The sequence below is a fragment of the Pan troglodytes genome, chromosome 12 (assembly GCF_028858775.2).
Source record: "Pan troglodytes isolate AG18354 chromosome 12, NHGRI_mPanTro3-v2.0_pri, whole genome shotgun sequence".
NCBI classification, from domain to species: domain Eukaryota; kingdom Metazoa; phylum Chordata; class Mammalia; order Primates; family Hominidae; genus Pan; species Pan troglodytes.
Window position 1 is genome coordinate 20,631,385 of NC_072410.2, and position 23,684 is coordinate 20,655,068.

Here is a 23,684-nt window from a genome sequence, read left to right on the forward strand (position 1 = left end):
TGATACATGCTATAACACAGATGAACCTTGAAAACCTTGCTAAATGAAAGAAGCCAGTCACAAAAGACCACATACTATATGATTCCATTTATGTGAAATGTTCAGAAGAGGCAAACCTACAGAGACAGATGAGCGGTTGCCAAGGCTGAGAGGTTTGGGTAAAATGGGGAGTAACTGCTAACAGGTAAGGAATCCCTCATGGAGTGATGAAAATCTTCTAAAACTGACTGTGGTGACAGTGGTAATACTCTACGAACACAGTAAAAGCCACTGAACTGTACACTTTAAATGGGTGAAGCGTATGGTACATGAATTATATTTCAATTGAACTTTTTTTAAAAACCCTCCTTCGAGTTAATTCTGCTGGGCTATTAGGTTTGGTTACCACTACACAGTTGTGTCTCAGCACACTTACAGAGGCACCCTCGGGATGCCCAGATCAAAGACATAAAAAAAAAATACAGGCAATTTTCATCCAACTGTGACACCATGCAAAGGCACTTATGAGAGCCCTGCAAGGGTAGAAGGAAAAGAGAAAAGGAAAAAAGTGGAAAGTCACTTTAAGGACTGAAAGCCTAACTCCCACAAAAAAAGTGGGCTATGGAATAAAAGAGCAATGTGAGCTCTGGCCAACAGCCTAACTATACACCAAAGCTTGTAATAACCTTGATTTAATATTACATCTTGCTCTTTACAAAATTCATCCAATTTTATATCAAAACTGCTCCTTATAGAAAGCATTATGTTTCTTCAGTTCACTGCTTGATTCAATGGCCATCTAACTACCTTAAAGTTTGTATCTTAGCAAAATCACAGGTAATATGCAACAGACCTTTAGGATTCATCCCAAGCCAAAAATGGGGGGGGAAAATCCACAAATTCCAAGAGCCTAATATAAGGTAAGTATATATCTTCTATCTTCCTCACTGTGCTCTCAGCTCTTTAAGACAGATCCGTATCTTCTTCATCTTTATATCCCCACAGCAGTGTTTTTAGAATCAGCTGGTGTTAAATGGTTAGCAAATCAATAATTATACTTAGTTCAGGAAGTGACTAAATATTCAGGCTAGAGGCTCTAGCAGCCAGATGAAGAAAGAGTTAAGAAATCCTCTCCACATAGGAACAAACAATATCAAATATTCATTTTTTTAAAGAATGTGCTATTTCTTCGCATCTCTTCCATACCTATTGCTCTTAACTGATACGGCGAAAAGAAATAATTTTGACAAATTATCTCCTGGACAGATGAAGATTTTATCATAAGATATGCCTTAACAGAAATTCCTTTTTCTTTTTAAATTAAATTAGTTTAATATTACTATTACCTGATTGGCTCAGTCGGTCACAGGCCATCATTTCCAGCAGATTTTGTCTAGCTTCACCTTTTATTAATTTAATCTTTGGTCTTGGAACCTAATAATTTTAGAATCAAAAATCTTAATTTGATGATACCCATACTTCTAATAGTAACATGGTCTTATCTATTACACTGTACTTTTTTTGATAATGAATAAACAGTTAACCATTAATTAAACTGAATTGGAAAAGACTGCAAAAACTGGGAACCAAGGAATTTATATAACCTATGAAAAATAGGCCAGGTACAGGCGTGGTGGCTCACACCTGTAATCCCAACACTCTGGGAGGCCAAGGTGGGCTGATCACTTGAGGTCAGGAGTTCGAGACCAGCCTGGCCAACATGGTGAAACCCAGTCTCTACTAAAAATAATAAAAAAAAAAACAAAGAGCCAGGCGTGGTGGCACACACCTGTTAATTCCAGCTACACGGGAGGCTGAGGCACAAGGATAGCTTGAACCTGGGAGGCAGAGGTCGTAGCGCGCCGAGACTGTGCCATTGCACTCCAGCCTGGGTGAAAGAGCGAGACTCCATCGCAAAAAAAAAAAAAAAAAAAAAAAAAAAGAGGGGCCAGACATGTTGGCTCACACCTGTAATCCCAGCACTTTGGGAGGCCAAGGTGGGGGGATCACTTGAGCCCAGAGTTCAAGACCAGCCTGAACAACACGGTGAGACCCTATCTCTAAAAAAAGTTTTTTTTAATTAGCCAGGCGTGGTGGCACACACCTGTGGTCCCAGCTACTCAGGAGGCTGAGGCAGGAGGATCACTTAAATCCAGGAGGTCAAGGCTGCAGTGAGCCATGATCATGCCACTGTGCTCCAGCTTGGGCGGCAGAGTGAGACCCTATCTCCAAAAAAAGAAGAAAAAAAAAGCATACACAGAGCAGCTCTGAGAAATTAGTTTCTACTAAAAGCACATTCATGTTACATTCAGAGAAATGGAAAATTTAATTACATTACTTTTCTACCCTGCATAAATAGGACAACAGCAGATGTTGTCCTATTTGAGTAGATATGACACCCTACTTTAAAAAGTACAGGTGAAATGACACTTGGAAATGCCACATTGTAGATAACACATTTTCAGAGTATGGATAATAGGGGATAGCACTAGAATAAATGGGACAACCAGGAAATTAAAGAGATCCTAATGCAATAACCTATGGGGGAAAAAAAAGCATGATGAATAGAATGGCGAAGGGAAGACGTGACAGCTGCCTTCAAATATTAAAATTATTTTATAAAAGAAATCATCAAAAGAAGAAACAAGACCAACAGGTAGAAGGCTTGAAGAATATTTTTATTCTATATAAGGAAGTACCAAGAGCCAAACCACCTAAAGATGCACTGGGCTATCTTGAAAAGTAATGAATGTCCATCACTGAAAACGTCCAGTCATAGGCAATGCCCGCTTACTAGAAACATGCCAAAAGTAACTATATGGGTGACTAGAGCATCGGCTTTTAATTCTATCACCACTTTCTTAATTGGTGGTGGAAATGTAATTTGATACAACCTCTTTAGGGTTAGATATTTGGCAACAGCTCTAAAAATTATAAATGCACAGATATACTTTGATACTGCAATTCTTTCAGGAATTCATGGCACAAGTTAATCATTGCTAAATTACTTGAAGTAGCATTAAAAAAAAAAAGTAAAAGCAAGCTAATGTCCTGGCTTTAGGACCCTGGTTTTAAAAACTCCAAAACTACAGTACATCCATACAATGGAATAATATGCAAGCATCCAAACTAATGAGAATGCCCTTTATATATACAGACATGGAAACATCTCCAAGATACAGTTAATGGAAATAAAGTAAATGCAATGTTCAAATGTTTTCCTCCTTCTTTTAAAGACAGGGGATATATGTGTGTTTACTTGGAGATGCATAAAACATTTCCTGAAGAACACACAAGAAAGCAATAACATTAGTTTCTTTGGGGGTGGAGAAAGTAAATAACTAGGGAACAGAAAGGAGTCTTCATAGCATATTCTTAAGAGCCGCCAGAATTTTAAACCATGTATATATAATTCTTTCCAAACATGCTCATTTTTCAAAATATATGATTTATGAACCTAAAAGCTTCTGATTTTGAATTTTAGAAATATTCATATCGCCTATCCTTTTACTCACAAGTTTTCCAAACATCATGTCAGTTTGTCATCTATATGTTGAAAAGAGCACACAAAATAAGAAACAAAATGTTGACATCATTCTTTTTGTTTTGAAACTGACCTCAATTCATAAACCTGGCCTCTTTTACAAAATTATTCAACAGTTGAATCTGTGGCCAGTTAATTAGTTGTGAATCCACTCAATCAAATCATCTCAATTCACTATTTCCTTTTTTTTTTTTTTTTGAGATGGAGTCTCGCTCTGTCGCCAGGCTGGAGTGCTGCAGTGGCACGATCTCGGCTCACTGCAACCTCCGCCTCCTGGTTTCAAGCAATTCTCCTGTCTCGGCCTCTCAAGTAGCTGGGACTACAGGCACCCGCCACCGTGCATGGCTAATTTTTGTATTTTTAGTAGAGATGGGGTTTGACCATGTTGGTCAGGATGGTCTCAAACTCCTGACCTCAAGTGATCCGCCCCCCTCAGCCTCCCAAAGTGCTAAGATTATAGGCATGAGCCACCGTGCCTGGCTATTTCCTCATCTTAACTAAAAGGTTTCAAGATACTTTGTTAACTACCTAGCTGCAATGCAGATGCACTTACTAGAACCACAGTATTCCTCTGATTAAGAGTCTGAAAATCTTGCCATAAAAGTTAGCCAATTCTTACATACCCAAATGCCAGCACATAACCTACATTTTATGCTTATAATCATTTGATCATTAAGCTTTAAAATAAACTGATCAAATAAAATACAAGCATCTAAGATGTTTCTATTATATATGCATTCTACAGAAATATGTGGTAGTTAATAAAGACTGAGGTAGGTATCTCTGTGCTGAAGTGGGACAATGAAGAAACATTTAGAAAAGCAAGGCATCTGGCAATAGGTAAAGCACACCCACATTGAGGCACAATATTTTTTAAAAGCAGAGAAAGAATGTATTGCACATTTGCATATGCAAAAAATATTTCTGAACCCAAGAAACTCCTAACAGTAGCTGTCATCTAGGAAAGGAGACCTGAGTGAATGGATTAAGAGGGAAACTAACTTTTTATGATTAAAAGTTCACAGTCAGGTGTGGTGGCTCATACCTGTAATCCCAGCACTTTGGGAGGGCAAGGCAGAAGGATCACTTGAAGCCAGGAGTTCAAGACCAACCAGCCTGGGAAACATAGCAAGACCTTGTCTTTACAAAAAATTTAACAATGTAGCCAGGCACGGTGGCAGGCACCTGTAGTCCCAGCTACTGAGCTGAGGCTGAAGCAGGAGAGGATCACTTGAGCCCAGGAGTTCGAGGATGCAGTGAGCTATGATCATGCCACTGCACTCCAGCCAGAGCAAGAGTGAGACTCTGCCTCCCAAAACTACATATCAAAAAATTTTAGGCTGTGCGCAGTAGCTCACACCTATAATCCCAGCACTCTGGGAAGCTTGAGCCCAGTTCAATGTTACGGTGAGCTACGATTACGCAACTGCACTCCAGCCTGAGTGACACAGCAAGACTCTAATAGACACACAGACAGATAAATTTTAAAGTTTCCATTAAAAATAAGAACTATTGGCAGGGCGCAGTGGCTCACGCCTGTAATGCCAGCACTTTGGGAGGCCAAGGTGGGCGGATCATGAGGTCAGGAGATCGAGACCATCCTGGCTAACACGGTGAAACCCTATCTCTACTGAAAATACAAAAAAATTAGCCAGGCGTGGTGGTGGGTGCCTGTAGTCCCAGCTACTCGGGAGGCTGAGGCAGGAGAATGGCGTGAACCCAGGAGGCGGAGCTTGCAGTGAGCCGAGGTCGTGCCACTGTGCTCCAGCCTGGGCATCAGAGTGAGACTCCGTCTCAAAAAAAATAATAAAATAAATAAAAATAAGAACTATCAGTTACTTGAGAATTTATATAAGAACCTTTTAATGTTTGTATTACCTAGTGAACCTCACTAAATCCATTAATTTTCACTAATCCATTCCTTATGAACACGGAAGTTTCTACTGAGCAAATATTAGCACTTAACATGTAAACTGTCTATCAACGGTGTTTTTAAAAGATTTACAGGCCGGGCTCGATGGCTCATGCCTGTAATCCCAGCACTTTGAGAGGCCGAGTCGGGTGGATCACGAGGTCAGAAGATCGAGACCATCCTGGCTAACATGGTGAAACCCCATCTCTATTAAAAAATACAAAAAATTAGCCAGGCATGGTGGTGTGTGCCTGTAATCCCAGATACGTGACAGGCTGAAGCAGGAGAATCACTTGAACCCAGGAGACACAGGTCGCAGTGAGCTGAGATTACGCCACTGCACTCCAGCCTGGTGACAGAGCGAGACTCTGTCTCAAATAAAAATAAAAAGATTTATATTAGGCAGGGCATGCTGGCTCACTGCCTGTAATCCCAGCACTTTGAGAGGCCGAGACGCACAGATCACCTGAGTTCAGGAGCTCAAGACCAGCCTGACCAACATGGAGAAACCCCGTCTCTACTAAAAATACAAAATTAGATGGGCGTGGTGGTGTGTGCCTGTAATCCCAGCTACTCGGGAGGCTGAAGCAGGACAATCGCTTGAACCCGGGAGGCGGAGATTGCAGTGAGCCAGATGGCGCCATTGCACTCCAGCCTGGGCAACAAGAGCAAAACTCCATCTCAAAAAGAAAAAAAAGATTTATATTAGAAGGAGGGGCCTTCTCTAAAAGTAATTAATCCTTTTTTTTCCCTCCCCAAGCAAAAAATCCTTCTCTAAAATTAATCATTTTTCTAAGCCTGGTTTAATGCTTTTTTGGAAGACTGCTTATTTCTTTTCCTTTCAAAAGTTATGCAAGCTCATTAAAAAAAAAAAAAAAAAAAAAAAAAAGGCCAGGCATGGTGGCTCATGCCTGTAAATCCCAGGACTTTGGGAGGCCGAGGCAGGTGGATGACTAGGTCAGGAGATTGAGACCATCCTGGCTAACACGGTGAAACCCCGTCTCTACTAAAAGTACCAAAAAAAATTAGCCAGGCGTGGTGGCAGGTGCCTGTAGTCCCAGCTACTCAGGAGGCTGAGGCAGGAAAATGGTGTGAACTCGGGAGGTGGAGCTTGCAGCGAGCCGAGATCGTGCCACTGCACTCCAGCCTGGGTGACAGAGCAAGACTCCGTCTCAAAAAAAAAAAAAAAAAAAAAAAAAGGCCAGGCGCGCCAGGCGCAGTGCCTCGTGCCTGTAATCCCAGCACTTTGGGAGACCAAGGCAGGTAGATCACGAGGTCAAGAGATTGCGACCATCCTGGCCAACATGGTGAAACCCCATCTCTATTAAAAATACAAAAAATTAGCTGGGCTTGGTAGCACGGGCCTGTAGTCCCAGCTACTCAGGAGGCTGAGGCAGGAGAATCACTTGAACCCAGGAGGTGGAGGCTGCAGTGAGCCGAGATCACGCCACTGCACTCCAGCCTGGCGACAGAGAGAGACTTGGTCTCAAAAAAAATAAAAAAATAAAAAATAAGAAAAGGTTTTATGTTTTCAAAGATTAATAGATATACTGTTGCATATACACAATACAGTCATAAATGTTATATACATGTGTTTCAATTAACATGTTAAATTGCAATCATATTCTTCTATCATAGGCTATAAAGCCATTGCCCTACGTCTACTTATTAGGATTTTGTCCAAGTAACACATCTTTTTGAATCAAGCTTTACCCATAATACGAGATTACATCTTTATCATGTTCCCAAAAATGGCAGAGTAAAAAGATCAAACTCTTCAAATTTGTCTACAAACAAATCATGGCAATGCAGGCTTTTGACAAGAGTGCATTCAACATCCCTGTTTCACCAGCCTCACCAGTATTGTGTATGCTTAGTTATTTTCCACTGTATCAAATTGACTATTTCATTTTAACTTTAATTCCACAGGTTTGTTCACATATTGTCATTACATACCAGAGCACACCTTCATTTAAAACACATCAAGACTCCGTGAAATGTCAATTGCTCCTACAAGTGGAAGACTTACCTGAAATGCTATGAGATAGCACAATGCAGCCAGCTCAGAAAGAGCTCGCCATTGAACATTATTACCATGCTGACCCATCTTCAAGAGCAGAGAACCTGCATGCATGTAGAAATGTCCTTTCATTTCTAAGAAAGTAGCTGACAGTTCATCATTTCCACCCAAAGAAGATTTCGCAGACTGAAGAGCACTATCAAAACTGTAATATGAAAATATCAAACAGATGATACACACTTACTGCACTGTGAATAATCATGGTTCATTTAATTCAAAACAAAATAAAAATTTTATTTCAAGCTTCATCTTCCACATTCAACTTCTAATAATTCTTATTCCCCATGTTATAAACTATGAATCATCTAATGCTTATTTTTATCCTGCCTACTTCCTATACTTCATGCTTAACCTCTCAAATGATGTCTTATTCCCAGTTATTTCCAGCCCTCCAATCACAGGATAAATATAAGATTAGTGATTATAGGTGCACATTTCAAAATAAACAAGGATAAAGTTGGGAGACTATTTTGTAGTTTCTTCCTGATCATATAATTTCATTATTTAATTAACAGTTGTAATTTCTCAAATTAGACATACCATTTCCAAATTATAAGTAAATAACTGACAGGTATTTGAGTATCAATACAGTAATTGCTCTTTTTACTATATAGATCATTACAGCGTTAAATAAATTGTCTTTTTTTTTTTTTTTAGACGGAGTCTCTCACTATCGCCTGGGCTGGAGTGCAATGGCACGATCTAAGCTCACTGCAACCTCCACCTCCCAGGTTCAAGTGATTCTCCTGATTCAGCCTCCTGAGTAGCTGGGATTACAGGCACCTGCCACCATGCCCCGCTAAACTTTTTTTATATTTTTAGTAGAGACAGGGTTTCACTATGTTGGCCAGGCTGGTCTCGAACTCCTGACCTCACGATCTGCCCGCCTCAGCTTACCAATGTGCTGGGATTACAGGCATGAGCCACTATGCCTGGCCTATTATTTGTAATCTATATTCTAAATTAGTTCTTCTAAATCCTAATGTTTCTCCAAATCCTCACTTTGGAAGAAAACTAAAAGCAAAAAGCAAACACTTAAACGTGAAGCATGATTTTAAAGTGGCTTACAATAAAGCAACCAGAGCAAGTGAGGTCTAAAGATCTCTGAGGGTGCTCAAAAACCCCTTCAGGGGATCCATGAAGTTAAAATTACTTTTACAATAGTACCAAAAAAAATTTATATATTACATACTCATTTTCTCATGTATGTAGAGCTGAGTTTTTTTGTTTTTGTTTTTGGAGACAGAATCTCACTCTGTCACAAGGCTGGAGTGCAGTGGCACAATCTTGGCTTACTGCAACCTCTGACTCCCAGGTTCAAGCGATTCTTCTGCCTCAGCCTCCCGAGCAGCTGGGACTATAGGCGCGTACCAACGTGCCCGGCTAATTTTTTGTACTTTTAGTAGAGACAAGGTTTCACCATTGTTAGCTGGGATGGTCTCGATCTCCTGACTTCGTGATCCACCCGCCTTGGCCTCCCAAAGTGCTGGGATTACAGGCCTGAGCCACCGTGCCCCGCTGACCTGAGTTTTCTAGAGGCTTCATGACATAATAATTTTACAGACTGAAGGAGGAAGTAAATGAGAATCTAGCTATGTTCTATTAAGCGAGACATTAAAAAGATTTACAAAAATGCAAAAACAATGACACTTTTCTGACTACTTTTTTGCTGTTGGAAAATAATTCTTTTTCATAAAAAATGCTATTATTGGCCCTGCGTGGTGGCTCACACATGTAATTCCAGCACTTTGGGAGGCCGAGGCAGGTGGATCACCTGAGGTCAGGAGTTCAAGACCAGCCTAGCCAACATGGTGAAACCCCATCTCTACTAAAAATACAAAAAATTAGCCAGGCGTGGTGTGGGCACCTGTAATTCCAGCTACTTGGGAGGCTGAGGCAGGAGAATCGCTTGAACCTGGGAAGCAGAGGTTGCAGTGATCCGAGATCACACTGTTGCACTCTAGCCTGGGCAACAAGAGCAAAACTCTGTCTCAAAAAAAAAAAAAAAAAAAGCTATTATTATTAACACACAATAGGGCTTATTACATTTTTAATGGATTACATTTTTTATTTGTTTTAATTTCTAATGTAATAAACACTGACAGAAATAACCCACATACGGCTGGGTGCAGTGGCTCAGACCTGCAATCCCAGCACTTTGGAAGGCCAAGGCAGGCGGATCACGAGGTCAAGAGATTGAGACCTTCCAGTACTTTGGGAGGCCAAGGTAGACGGATCAAGAGGTCAAGAGATCGAGACCAGCCGGGCGCGGTGGCTCATGCCTGTAATCCCAGCACTTTGGGAGGCTGAGGTGGGCGGATCACAAGGTCAGGATATCAAGACCATCCTGGCTAACACAGTGAAACCCCATCTCTACTAAAAATACAAAAAATTAGCTGGGTGTGGTGGCGGGCACCTGTAGGCCCAGCTACTCGGGAGGCTGAGGCAGGAGAATGGCGGGAACCCTGGAGACAGAGCTTGCAGTGAGCCGAGATGGCACCACTGCACTCCAGCCTGGGCAACAGAGCGAGACTCCGTCTCAAAAAAAAAAGATCGAGACCATCCTGGCCAACATGATGAAACCCTGTTTCTACTAAAAATACAAAAATTAGCCAGGTGTGGGCTGGGCACGGTGGCTCACGCCTGTAATCCCAACACTTTGGGAGGCCGAGGAGGGCAGATCACGAGGTCAGATCAAGACCATCCTGGCTAACACGGTGACACTCCGTCTCTACTAAAACTAAAAAAAAATTAGCCGAGCGTGGTGGTGGGCGCCTGTAGTCCCAGCTACTCAGGAGGCTGAGGCAGAAGAATGGCGTGAACCTGGGAGGTTCACAAGGGGGATAACAAAGGGCCCATGAGGCCTGATTAACTGATCTGACAAACCATCTGTCACCCACAGCCCTAAGCCACACTGTGAAACTGCCTAGGGTGGCACCAGCTTTTTATCTTCCTCAGGGTCCTCCCCTCAGGCCCCCAAGTCACCCCCTCATGGTCCAGATTCTCCCCTGAGTGACTCCATCCCCATGGTCATCTCCCCTCCTGAGCCTCCCCCTCTGAGGGCCAAGGGCTGTCCTCAGGGCCCTCCTGGGGCTTCCTGGTGGGGAACAACCTAAGGCAGGAGGATAAGCTCTTATTCAGAGCATTGAGAGGAAATTGTGAAGCTTGCAGTGAGCCGAGATTGTGCCACTGTACTCCCGGCTGGGTGACAGAGCAAGACTGTCTCAAAAAAAAAAAAAAAAAAAAAAAAATTAGCCAGGTGTGGTGTCGGGCACCTGTAGTCCCACCTATTCAGGAGGCAGAGACAAGAGAATCACTTGAACCCAGGAGGCAGAGGTTGCAGTGAGCCGAGACTGCACCACTGCATGCCAACCCGGCGAGAGCAAGACTCAGTCTCAAAAAAAAAAAAAAAAAAAAAAAAAGAGAGATTGAGACCATCCTGAACCCCATCTCTACTAAAAATACAAAAATTAGCTGGGCGTGGTGGTGTGTGCCTGTGGTCCCAGCTACTCGGGAGGCTGAGGCAGGAGAATCGCCTGAACCCGGGAGGCAGAGGTTACAGTGAGCCAAGGTCGTGCCACTGCACTCCAGCCTGGTGACAGAGCAAGACTCCATCTCAAAAAAAAAAAAAAAAAAAAAAGAAAGAAAGAAGGAAAGAAAGAAAGGAACCCACAAACAAAGATCTTTGATGTCCTTAAGAAAAATGTAAAAGGAACTTGTGACCAAAAAATTTGAGTATACAAAGAACACAAAATAAAACATCCTACATGTTTTCTAAAATAATCTTAAAGTTATGTTAGTTCTTTTAGATACTGCTCTTACCCTACCAATTTAGGACACTATGTACTTTTTCAAGAAAATTACCTACTCCCTGCACTCAGTGAAATGAACTTCTTTCCTTATACCAGATGGGGAAATAAATTAACTTCCAAACAAATGGACAGCCTAAACTAGCAATCAGTAAACTTTTTCTACAAAAAGGAGGAGAATACTAATCTGGCTTTACAGGCATACAATCTCTGCTGCAACCACTCAACTCCAACCCTGTAGTATGTAAGCAGCCACAGACAATACATAAACAGAGGCATGCTGTATTCCAATAAATATTAACAAAATTAGGCAGGGGCCATATTTGGCCCACAAGTTCTAATCAACCCCTGCTCTAAACTAACATCTTTATACAAATCCAAGTGATGTTTTTGTTCAATGGAATTTATTTTCAAAATGGAGACACTGGTTTTCAAAATCAAAATTTAGGAAAAAAGGTAAATCACATAGTTGAGTTATTTTGTTTCTTAGCTAAAACAGTATTTTCTGAAATACCAGTGATGCTAAGTGCTTATACTAGTACATGTGAACCTAGCCATCTGATGACAGATGAACTTTAATTTTCACTCAAGATTATACTATTATAAAAAAATAAAATATGAAATAGCAGTTAGAACATTCATTTTAAGCTTGACTATGACAAAACTGAGTATTTAACCATAAGGCTAATTTTAATCAAGCTTGAACTATAAGAGTTCTCTAAAAAGGAAAGTCATATAAAACCAATTAGAACTTCCCCGTAAAAGAAGAAAAATAAGATTGCCTCCTAGTGGTTCACTGTATTAACTATAACTCCTAGGTACATTATAGAAATAATGATTCAGTAAAGAAGTTTAGAGCAATGAACTTACTGCAAAAAGAAAAACTGCAATTTATACTAAAGCATTCTCCTCAAAGTCAACGCACCTTTCCAGTAATTCTCTACTTTCCTGCACATCTCTAGTGGAAAGCGTAAGAAGCATAAGATTAGCATAGGCCAGCAGTAAGTCTGCATTGGTTGCTCGCCAGTCACTTTTATCAGACTCCAAACACTGTAAAGACTCCAGATATTCCTATTTTGTGGAATGAATAGTAAGTTACAAAACTTAATCAGGTGTTAAGAAATTAACCATTTTATGCCTATAAATTCCTTTTCTCACTCCAACCACGTTTGTGAAACTACATTGATTTTTACATCAACCTTATAAATGAAAACACCAAAAATATATACATTTATCATAGTTATCTCCCCAATTTTCCCATTATAAATTTAACTGATCCTGGTAAAAATTTCATTTTATAACTGTTCTACCTAAATAAAAGAAATTTAAGTCCTGTGGGGCACTGCTGCTTTAGTACAAAAAGATGTATGCTAATTGCCTACATAGAAATGTAAAGACCCAGTAGCTTTTATCTACCTTAAGGGTCTGTACAACACACGAATTCCACTCTAAACTTGAACGCAAAGCTATGTTCCTCTCTGCCTCATGGCAGTGGGCCACAGCATCCTTCAATCTTTTCTTTGAGTGATACAACTCCACTAGCCGGATGTTCACATGGACGTCATCAGGTCTTACATGAAGTTCTGACTGAATCAAGTCAAAAAGTTTACTCCATCCATCTTCACCTTCACAAACTAGAAGCTGTTCCTATTTAGAGGGGAAAAAGAAAAATTATTAGAGTAACACTTGTGCAATTTTAAACAAGTCATGCTCCCAAAGAGCACCATTCCACTATGTCTAGTTTTATGATGATGCCACCAAAAACACCATCCTATATACCTTATTCATCCCTTCTGAGATTGCTTACAACCCAGAAACTAAGCCTCAAGAACTGTATGTGAAGAAAAGCATCTGTGATTACTACAGTAGCTCATACTCTCTTCAGAGACTACGAGGACTATTGCCACACATCCCTGTCTGTCTGAGTCACCACCAGAAGCCTAGACCTCCCCAGTCAATCCTCAGCAACAAGGTCCTTATGCTCAAACTGCTCTGTATCTCCTTAAATCTGACTCAATCCCACATCCCCTCTCCTCCCACTGTTCTGTTACCTTCATCATCATCTCAAAGCACTGTCATCACCTCCTGACCTTAAATGAAGACAGTATCATCTCAGGATAACCCCCACTACCATGATGGCTTTTTCTCTCTGAACTTACATACAAGGAGAGGAAGTGGCCACTCGCTTCTCATTCGCGATGCTCTTCTATCAGCCTCTCAAGAAGCTAGGACCATAGGCATGCACCACCATGCCCGGCTAATTTTTTTTTAACATTCTGTAGAGATGGGGTCTTGCCGTGTTGCCCAGGCTGACTACTCAGTTCCTTAATCACCTCATCTCCAGTGATGTTATCCTCTACTCCAACCTCAACCATCCACTTGCCACTGACACAGGTCTTCAAAATCTGCATTTTGGTCATACCACCGAAACCACCATACCACCCTTCTTATTCTTCCACCTCACTGAGGGCCTACATACCCTTACTTTCAGAAATATACTTCTCCACCATATGACAAGTTCCCTTCAAGACAATAACATCACCAAGTTTTAAACACCTGTAAACACATATAAATACACACACTTTCTTCTGTCAGGCAAAAAATGCTATAATCCCTTATATCCATAATTACTGTTTGCTTACAGAGCCCTCCAACTAATTCCCTCTTTTCCTCAGAAGAACCCTCCCAACTGGTTTCTGTGTGCTTAGATTTGGGAAATCATAACCCCAAGCTAACTGATTTCATTTGCATTATCTCAACCATCAAACTGGTGCTGCCTAAAACAAAATACCATTTTAGTACTAACAGACTCACTTTCTCCACTCCCTGACACTTCACACCTCCTATTTCCTCAACTTCCCCATACCTTCCTTTGACCCTCACTTTCAACTTATAACCTAGATTCATCCTTCACTGAGAAACCTGATGCTATCACATATAAATTCCATTTTACCTTACCTACTTAAACTCGTCTTTCCCCAGCTCTCAAGACCAAGCCGCCCATTACTACTCTGTATTTCATTCCCCTCTCTCCTTTATCAATTTCTCCTCTTCTGGATGAGATGGATGATACCCTGGTCTCTCCCTATTGCAAAAGCCCTAGTCTTTGACTCTATGTTAAACATTTTTTTAAAAACCACTATGAGTGCTTTTAAAAAGTTCTATCTCATACTTGAGAGAAAAAGCCTTCTCAACAGTAATACTCTCATTCATTAAACAAATGTCAGAAACTGTTTACCTTAGCAAGCCTTAAATTTTAGGAGAAATGGAATTACTTTGCATGACAGTTATAAATCTCATGGATTTCAATTCCAAAAAAAAAAATCTGATACAGGAAAGGTGTAACAGTGCCTTCAAGTTATTAAAGAAAATCTTTAAAGAATGCTTCAAAGTATCTAACTTGTTACACTGCAAGAAAAGAATCTCCTGCCATTACATATGTTCTTTAACACTACTGACACCAGATTAACTGGATTGCCACGCCCAATAGGGGAGTTATGTTTGAGGCATAACACCTAAGAGAGTAAAGAAATCTGCACAATTAGACCTCACGTTTTAGACTAATATTTAAAATCCAGCTGCTTATTACTGGGGAGAAAAACTTATCAGTAATATTTATCTTTGGAAGCATCTTCAATGCTTTTTCAGCTTCAAAAATCTGTACATGATTGTTCATAGCAGTTGAACAATAGCCAAAACCTAGAAATAACCAAAATGCCCCTCAAAAGTGAATGGTTAAGGCTGGGCACAGTGGCTCACACCTGTAATCCCAGCACTCTGGGAGGCCAAAGTGGGTGGATCACCTGAGAACCCGGGAGGCAGAAGTTGCAGTGAGCCGAGATAGCACCACTGCACTCCAGCATGGGTGACAGAGCAAGACTCTTGTCTCAAAAAAATAAAAATAAAAAAACTGAATGGTTAAATTGTGGACCATGAAATACTACTCAAAAGTAAAGGAACCAACTATGGATATACAAAACTTAATATGGATCACAAATGGTATTATGCTGACTGAACAAGCCAACCTCAAAAGGTCACATGCTTGGCTGGCCGCGGTGGCTCACGCCTGTAATCCTAGCACTTTGGGAGGCTGGGGTGGGCAGATCACATGAGGTCAGGAGTTCGAGACCAGGCAGGCCAACATGGTGAAACCCCGTTTCTACTAAAAATACAAAAATAAGCGGGACATGGTAAAATGTGCCTGTAGTCCCAGCTACCCGGAAGGCCGAGGCAGGAGAATCGCTTGCACCTGGGAGGCGGAGGTGGCAGTCAGCCGAGATTGCGCCAGTGAACTCCAACCTGGGCAACAGAGCGAGACTCTGTCTCAAAAACAATGAAAAAAGAAAAAAAAAGTCACACATTTCATGATGACATTTACATAACATTTTGAAATCACCAAAGTATGAAGATGGAGAACAGATTAATGGTTGCCAGAGGTCAGGCATAGTGAAGAGAAGTAAATAGCGTGACTACAAAAGGGGCAGCATGAGGAAGATCTCTGTGGTAATAGAGTAGTTCTGTATCTTGACGGCAGTGGTGGTATGAATCTACACATGTTAAAATGAAAGAAAAACTATACATACACATTGTACCAATGTCAAAATTCCCGATTTTGATATTGTGCTTTGGTCGGGTTAAACAGATTGAGTATCCCTTATCCAAAATGCTTGAGACCAGAAGTATTTCAGATTTTGAACTTTTTCAGACTTTGGAATATTTGCAGGATACTTAGCAGGTAGAGCACCCCAAATCTGAAAATCTGAAATCCAAAATTTTCCAATGAGCATTTCTTTGAGCATCATGTCAGCGCTCAAAAAATTTCAGATTTTGGAGCATTTAGGATTTCGGATTTTAAATGCTCAAACTGTATAAGCATTGGGGGAAAATGAAGTAGCATATAGGATCTTTCTGTGCAATCTTTGCAACTTCCTGTGAAAAAACTCTATAATTATTTCAAAATTAAATTTTTTAAAATTTCTATCAGAAACATATATAATGGGGGTAGGAGGAAGCTAAAGGCAAATATACATTTATAATTTTATATTGTACATACACAATAAAGTATACATTAATATATAAAACATTACAATATACATTTTAAATGTTTGCCAAACATATTTGTGTAGATTTTCTCCAGAACAGTTGCTTAGTAAACTATATTTTACTCTATAAAGAATATCAGGACCAGTCAACACACTAGCAAGAACTTCCTACCATTTTTAGTAATTACGTCTTATATACTAGAGAAACCACCTTTTATCTTTTGCTTGAAAACCTTACTATCTCAAAATACAATCCCTTCCACTTTCAGACAATAGTTATTAGAAAACACTTCTTTAAAATATCCCTAAATTGTCATCCTGTAGGTAATTTTCACTTAATGAAGCAAACATTGTATACCAGACAGAACTTAATGTAAATCTTAGCTCTACTTAGTTTACAGCTACTAAACTGTAAAATCCCTAAAATATTAATTATTCCAGAAGGGTAAATGAGATGTCACTTATAAAGTATAACAATGCCTAATAAGACAGTAGATGCTCAGAAAGGTTTTAATACACTTTTTAAAAGAAAAATGTTAAAGGAAACACAAACACCTGGGCTTAAGGTTTGCTATTGAAAAGTAATTTAAACTCCAAATATTAGAAATGGTTATGTCTTAAGTTTTCTCCCTTTATGTTTTGTTTGTTTACCTTTAGTTTATAAATTGCAGGACTTCCTGGGAAATGTTTACTTGCTCTTTCAACCCAGTATTTTGCTCTTCCATTAGTAACATCATTTTTACAAAGCAATTCTGCAATCTTCAACACAAGATCTTTTTGTGTTGGGTTTAATTCCATTGAACGCTAATATCAGAAAAGAAATTAAAGATTAGTAAATAAATTGTATGTATGTATGTAGGAGTATATATACTTATATACTTATATATAAAGATTAAAAATTATCACTCCAACCCTTAAAAAATTCTACTTCTAGAGAAAACATGTTACTTCAAAGGTGTTAAAATAAAAGTGTCTTGGAATTTTCTAGAAATGAATCAAATAAAAATTATATTTGTGTCATTTGAATACAAAAAACACAAAAGAACACCATTTCTGACCGTGTTAGACTTACAATTTATAGGTGTTAAACAATTCTAAATCTGTTCCAAGCTGTGTCACATAACTGTACTATGATACCAATGCCTGTTTTATGATATTCATAAAATATATTTGACTTACTTATATAAATTTCTCTGGGCATCATGTGTTTGGCTATGCAAAGGCTATATTTGAATCCTATAACTTACCCTGTAACATTCAACGGCTTTCTCTGTGTTTTCTTCCAATTCATAAAGAAGACCCAGAAATCTGTGAGCTCTGGGATCCCACTGTTGCACATCAATGTAAGTACATATGTATCTGTTTTTTAAAAATAATACAAAAGTAAATTAAACTTAGAACTGTACTTTTAAATGCTAACCGAAGAATACATCTTAAACCAAAGCAACCACTAAACTCGTTTATATTGTTACTCAAAACTACCACTATTCATACAGATAACTCAAAAGTGTTCATAGAAAGAAATGGGTAATACTTAAAAACATGTACATAGAGTTGACCACATACTCGTTTTACCATTAAATGTCACATTTACCAAAATTTTCTCCAGTGTTATCCACACATAATAAATGAACATATCAATTGCTTTTTCTTCCTGATCACATTTTAATAAAGCACTAACAGTTTTGCCAATAAATTAGAAGTGATTATAATAAACATTTTTAAAGTTATCATAATGCAAAATACTAAACAGCAACAATTTCCCAAACAAAGGGAAATACATTTACCCTTTAAGCAAGAAAGTAATTTCTAACAGTACTATATCCAGCTAAAATCGAACAGAAGAAAAATTACTAATTACAGTACCAAATGCAGGAAATTTCCATTTCTCAAATCAAGTAACAACTAAAATAAGTAAATATCCTCTAGGTTCCTTGACAGTATTACGATCAGAGAAATTAGGCCAGACCCAAACTAAGGGATTAAAGTCTCACAGTAAAAAGGTACAAGAGTTAACAGTCACAGTGCTGCTAGTTACATAATTTATGTACCACCATTTTCCTTTCTTACCAGCATTTCCAACTTCCTTTGGATGCCTTTAAAAGCCTGCCTCCCAGCTGGGAGCAGTAACACACACCTGTAGTCCCAACACTATGGGAGGCCGAGGCAGGCAGACTGCTGTGCTCAGAAGTTCAAGACTAGCCTGGGCAACATAGTGACACCTGTCTCTACCAAAAAATGCAAACCTTAGCCAGGTCCACGTGGTGGTGCGCATCTGTATCCCCAGCTACTTGGGGCGCTGAGGTGGGAAGATCTCTTGAGCCCAGAAGGCAGAGGTTACAGTGAGCAAAGATGGAGCCAGCTGCTGCACTCCAGCCTGAGCAAGAGAGACAGATACTGCGTAAAAAAAAAAAAAAAAAAAAAAAAGCCTGCCTCCCTCTTAATTTCCTGCTTTAATCCACTCCCAGTCAGGAAATCAGAATCACCAAGCTTCTTATCCCTAGGATAGAGCCTTACAGCATCACATATTGTGTCAATTAAAGATCTTTTATACAAGCTATTCTCCTGCCTTACAATTACAGTTTAATTTTTTATTCATTGCTATTTTCCATCTGATTAAGGTATCAGATATCTAACCAAAAACAAATTAAGATATAGGCATGGTCCTCTTTTACTCCAACAGAAGACAATTTTTAGAAAAAGTGTTTTAAGCCAAACAATTTCTTGCCCTTGGTATAAAGCAGCAGCATGCAGAAAACACTAATTACAGTTTCAATCTCAATGGAATCTAGGCTGGTCCTTAGCATCAGTCTGAGTGATAAATCCCTTATTCCAGAATACACTTAGGAAGAACTACTAATAACATATTTTTACCTATTTCAAAGAAGAAAATGAGAAAAGGCATTGATTTTAAAAAAAAGAATACATGTTACAGTTTGTACTTACTTTTTAGCAAGATCATATTCTTTAGCTTCATAATGCAGCTTTGCAAAATAGAATTCTCTCATTGACTTCTAAAAAAAAATTAAAAGTTGTTTTACGTTTCATACAGAAATATTTTCCAACATTTTTTCAAAAGTAGTAAAAATCTGTCCTAAGTTTATGTTCAAATACGCCATTTTCATTCACTTAAAAGTTTTTTTTAAAGCCTGACAAAAGCATAATTCCATGTTTTATAATTTCCTATCACAAAACAAAAAATAGAGCTGGGTGCAGCGGCTCATGCCTGTAATCCCAGCACTTTGGGAGGCCGAAGTGGGCAGATCACCTGAGGTCAGGAGTTCGAGACTAGCCTGGCTAACATGGTGAAACCCCGTCTCTACAAAAATAGAAAAATTAGCCAGGCATGATGGGGGGTGCCTGTAATCCCAGCTACTCGGGAGGCTAAGGCACGAGAATCAGTTGAACCCAGGAGGTGGAGGTTGCAGTGAGCCAGAGGTTGCAGTGAGCTGAGATCGTGCCATTGCACTCCAACCTGGGTGACAGAGACTCCAATCTCCCAAACATCATCATCATCATCATCATAAATAAGCTGGGTGCAGTTGGTCACAACTTTAATGCTATTTAATTCTAGCACTTTCAGAGACCAAGGTGGGAGGCTAGCTTTGAGGCCAAGAGTTTGAAACCAGCCTGTGCAACACAACAAGATCCTGTCTCCAGGGGGAAAAAAATAGCCAGGCATAGTGGAGCATGCCTGTGTTCCTAGCTACTCAGGAGGCCAAGGAAGGAGAATCACTTGAGCCCAGGAGGTTGACACTGCCGTGAGTTATGACTGTGACACTGCACTCCAGCCTGGGTGACACAGGGAGATCCTCTCTCTAAATAATAAATACATAACATACAAAAAATAAATTCAAGAAAGAAAGACAAGCAGACAACAGAAGTTAAGAATTTTCATCAGCCTTGGAAATCTTGGAAACCCTGTGGTACCACTCTCTCACTTAACAAACAAAAGAAACCAGCTTTCTTTGGGGGGGAAAGGTATTCCAGAAATCTCTTCTCCTACCATGTGTAAGCCTCTATGGGAAAGAATCAGTAAGTACTTAGGATCTATTAAGGCACTGAGGATTCCCTGGTCCATGTACTGTTCTCTCTACAGATCAGATCAGTATTTTACAGTCAAGGAGTCAAAAAGGCAGAAATAAATATTGAATTCTTCAAGTAATAAATGAGGTCCACAGCCTGGCTCCTTGGTTACATAAACTCCAAAGTCCAAAATGCTGATGCACACCAGGCTGGGTGCGGTGGCTCACACCTCTAATCCCAGCACTTTCGGAGACTGAGGCAGGTGGATCACTTGAAGCCAAGAGTTCGAGACCAGCCTGGCCAACATACAGAAACCTCCTTTCTACTAAAAATACAAAAATTAGCTGGGCATGGTGGCACACGCCTGTAATCCCTGCTGCTTGGGAGGCTGAGGCAAAGAATCGCTTAAACCCGGGAGGCAGAGGCTGCAGTGGGCCAAGATCACACCACTGCACTCCAGCGTGGGCAACAGAATGATTCCATCTCAAAAAAAAAAAAAAAAAAAAATGCTGATACAACCAGAGTATGTTCCATCCATGTGATAAAGAGTATACAGCTACTCAAACATCTTATTTTTGAAATTCCAAGACCCCAGTGAATGTCCAAAACGATGAATAGTACCAAACCAGGTTGCCATCAATCGAAACATGTTTCCTGTTTGTGTCCTCCACCCACAAATTTAATGTCTTGTCCATCTCAACTAAGCACTTATCACACACTGTGGCTGTAACTTTTGCAGTTTGGGGTGTCACAACAAAACTAGCACAAATTTCTTTTTCCTTCTTCACAATTTCATGGACAAAAGATTTGTTCTTACCATAGATCTTAGCAACTCCAGTATATGATCTTTTTTCTTTCCTAAGTCAAAAACTCACCTCTTCACTTAAAGGAAGCACTATATGGCTTCTCTCTGGCATATGTGAACTGCCAGCATCGCTACTCTTGCTCTTTGGTGCCATTTTAAATAAAATAAGGGTTACTTGAACACAAGCACTGCAATACTCCAACAACTGATCTGATAACTGAGACGGCTAGTATGTAACTAGCGGGTGGCGAGCACATACAGCATGAATATGTTGGACAAAGGGATGACTCGTGTCCTGGGTAGGACGGAGCAGGAGGCCGTGAGATTTTTATCATGTTATTCAGAACTGTTTGCAATTTAAAACTCATGAAATGTTTATTTATATAATCTTCCATTCAATATTTTTGGACCACGGGTGACGCAGGTAAGTAAAACCACGTAAGGCAATACCGTGGATAAGAAGGGACTACTGTACCAGCAACGAACAATCAGAAAAGGAAATTAAGAAAGCAATTCCATTTACAATCGCATCTAAAAGAAAAAAATGCCTGGGAATAAATGTAAACAAGGAGATGAGAGACTTGTATGCTTAAATTACAAAACGTTGCTCAATGCCAGGCTAACACCTGCAATCCCAGCACTGGCGACAGAGCAAGACTCCGTCTCAAAAAAAAAAGAACTATAGCAATCTTAACAAAAATAATACACAACAGTCCGGACAGCACATAAAGGAACAAGGCTTGTTCCCCCCTTCCTTTTTTTTTTTTTGAGATGGAGTCTTGCTCTGTCGCCAGGCTGGAGTGCGGTGGCTCGATCTCAGCTCACTGCAACCTCTGCGTCCCAGGTACAAGCTGGGACTACAGGCAACGCCACCATGCCCAGCTAATTTTTGTATTTTTAGTAGAGATGGGGTTTCACCATGTTGGCCAAGATGGTGTCGATCTCTCAACCTTGTGATCTGACTTCCTCCGCCTCCCAAAGTGCTGGGATTACAGGCGTCAGCCACCGAGCCCGGCCAGTTCCCCCTTTTCAAAATGAAGAAATAGATTCAAGGTACAATGCCAAAACATAATAGAAAAATAATTCCATTACCTTCTTTGCTTCCAACTATGTTATTAAAGTAGACAATCTTAAGATAATTAAACAACTTTACAAATTATTCTTCTATATGATCTTTTGCCTCTAACCTGCTCACTTTACAAGGGAACTGAAGCTCAAGCAGGTAAATGTCTTGTTTAAAGATACACAGCTAGGAAGGAGCACAGCCCATGTTATGTAAACAGGACAATATCTGATTCAAGCAGTACTTCTTTACATGACAGCAGATGTCACTATAAGCAAATACCTGAATTCACTTAAGCTGCCAAATATCAAGAACTGATGCAGGGCTCAAAACAGGAACAGTAAGACCCTAAGAGATGCCACATCATCGCTATCTTGCACAGTAAGATAGACATGTAATTGTAATTGTCCAAAACTTAATGTTTGTGGCCTACTTTTTCATTATGCAGTTCTAAATTTCTCTTTTTTTTTAATTCAAACGGAGTCTTGCTCTGTCACCCATCTTGCACAGTCAAATGAATCTCCCTCCCCCTAAAATCCTCCAAAAAAGCTGCTGTTCTCAACAAACCCATCTGATCAGCTCCAAATCTGTGGAGTCCCAACAAGGGTGAGGGCCGTGATTATACAGGACAATGAGGAAAAGTCTAGATACTGAACCATGAGTTCCCCAATCTTCTTCCCCGGGAACATAAGGGTAAGGAAATCTCTCAAAAGGCAGAACAAACAAAAGAGGAGAATAAGAGAAAAATTAGAGAAACTCCAGCTTTCAGGTAAACATCATTAAAAAAAGGGTAAGAAATGGTCAAAGAAATAATACAAGAAATGCTACAGAACTGAAAGAAATGAGTTTCCCAATTGAAAGGACACTTCCAGAAAACCTTTAAGTTACCAAGAACAAGAATCTCATCGGACTCCTAACAACAGAACTTCTAGAAAATGAAGCAATGCTTTCAAAATTGTGAAAAAAATTATTTCAAACTCAGAATTCGATAACCAAATGATCAACCAAATTAAGTAAAGACGTTTTAAAGACATACCATTAGTTTCCAGACCAGCCTGAACAGTATGGTGAAATCCCATCTCTACTAAAAATAGAAAAAATTAGCCGGGCGTGGTGGTGCACACCTGTAATCACGCTACTCGGGAGGCTGAGGCAGGAGAATTGCTTGAACCCGGGAGGCGGAGGTTGCGGTGAGCTGAGACCATGCCACTGCACTCCAGCCTGGGCAACAGAGCAAGACTCTGTCCCAAAACAAAAACAAACAAAAAAACCTCTCATCCACTTTTCCTCAAAGCAAGTGAGACTATGCTACACCCAAACAAAGTAAATGAAGAGGACATGAGATACAAGAAACAAAGGGTCTAACTCAGAAAAAAGATGAAGGGAATTCTCAAACTGATGATAAAGGGAAGTCCCAAGAGCAC

General features: G+C 39.9%; 2 protein-coding genes across 14 annotated transcripts in view; both read right to left on the reverse strand.

Moving 5' to 3' along the window:
* IL18R1 (interleukin 18 receptor 1) overlaps positions 1–23,684 on the reverse strand; it is a 247,672-nt gene that overhangs the window by 203,664 nt on the left and 20,324 nt on the right. The window lies entirely within an intron of this gene.
* Positions 1–23,684, reverse strand: part of LOC112208197 (ranBP2-like and GRIP domain-containing protein 4) — a 79,938-nt gene that overhangs the window by 36,512 nt on the left and 19,742 nt on the right. For 4 of the 8 annotated variants that reach the window (XM_054678115.2, XM_063788938.1, XM_063788940.1 and 1 more), the window contains 7 exons: positions 19,313–19,380; positions 17,614–17,725; positions 17,018–17,170; positions 12,741–12,971; positions 12,250–12,395; positions 7,465–7,660; positions 1,326–1,413 (listed from right to left, as the gene is read on the reverse strand). In XM_054678115.2, the coding sequence (XP_054534090.1) occupies positions 1,326–1,413; positions 7,465–7,660; positions 12,250–12,395; positions 12,741–12,971; positions 17,018–17,170; positions 17,614–17,725; positions 19,313–19,380 (994 nt within the window). Of the gene's footprint in view, positions 1–1,325; positions 1,414–2,083; positions 2,202–7,464; positions 7,661–12,249; positions 12,396–12,740; positions 12,972–17,017; positions 17,171–17,613; positions 17,726–18,612; positions 18,744–19,312; positions 19,381–23,684 lie in introns of those variants that run through there. The other 4 variants (XM_054678116.2, XM_063788941.1, XM_063788942.1 and 1 more) reach the window with 4 other exon arrangements.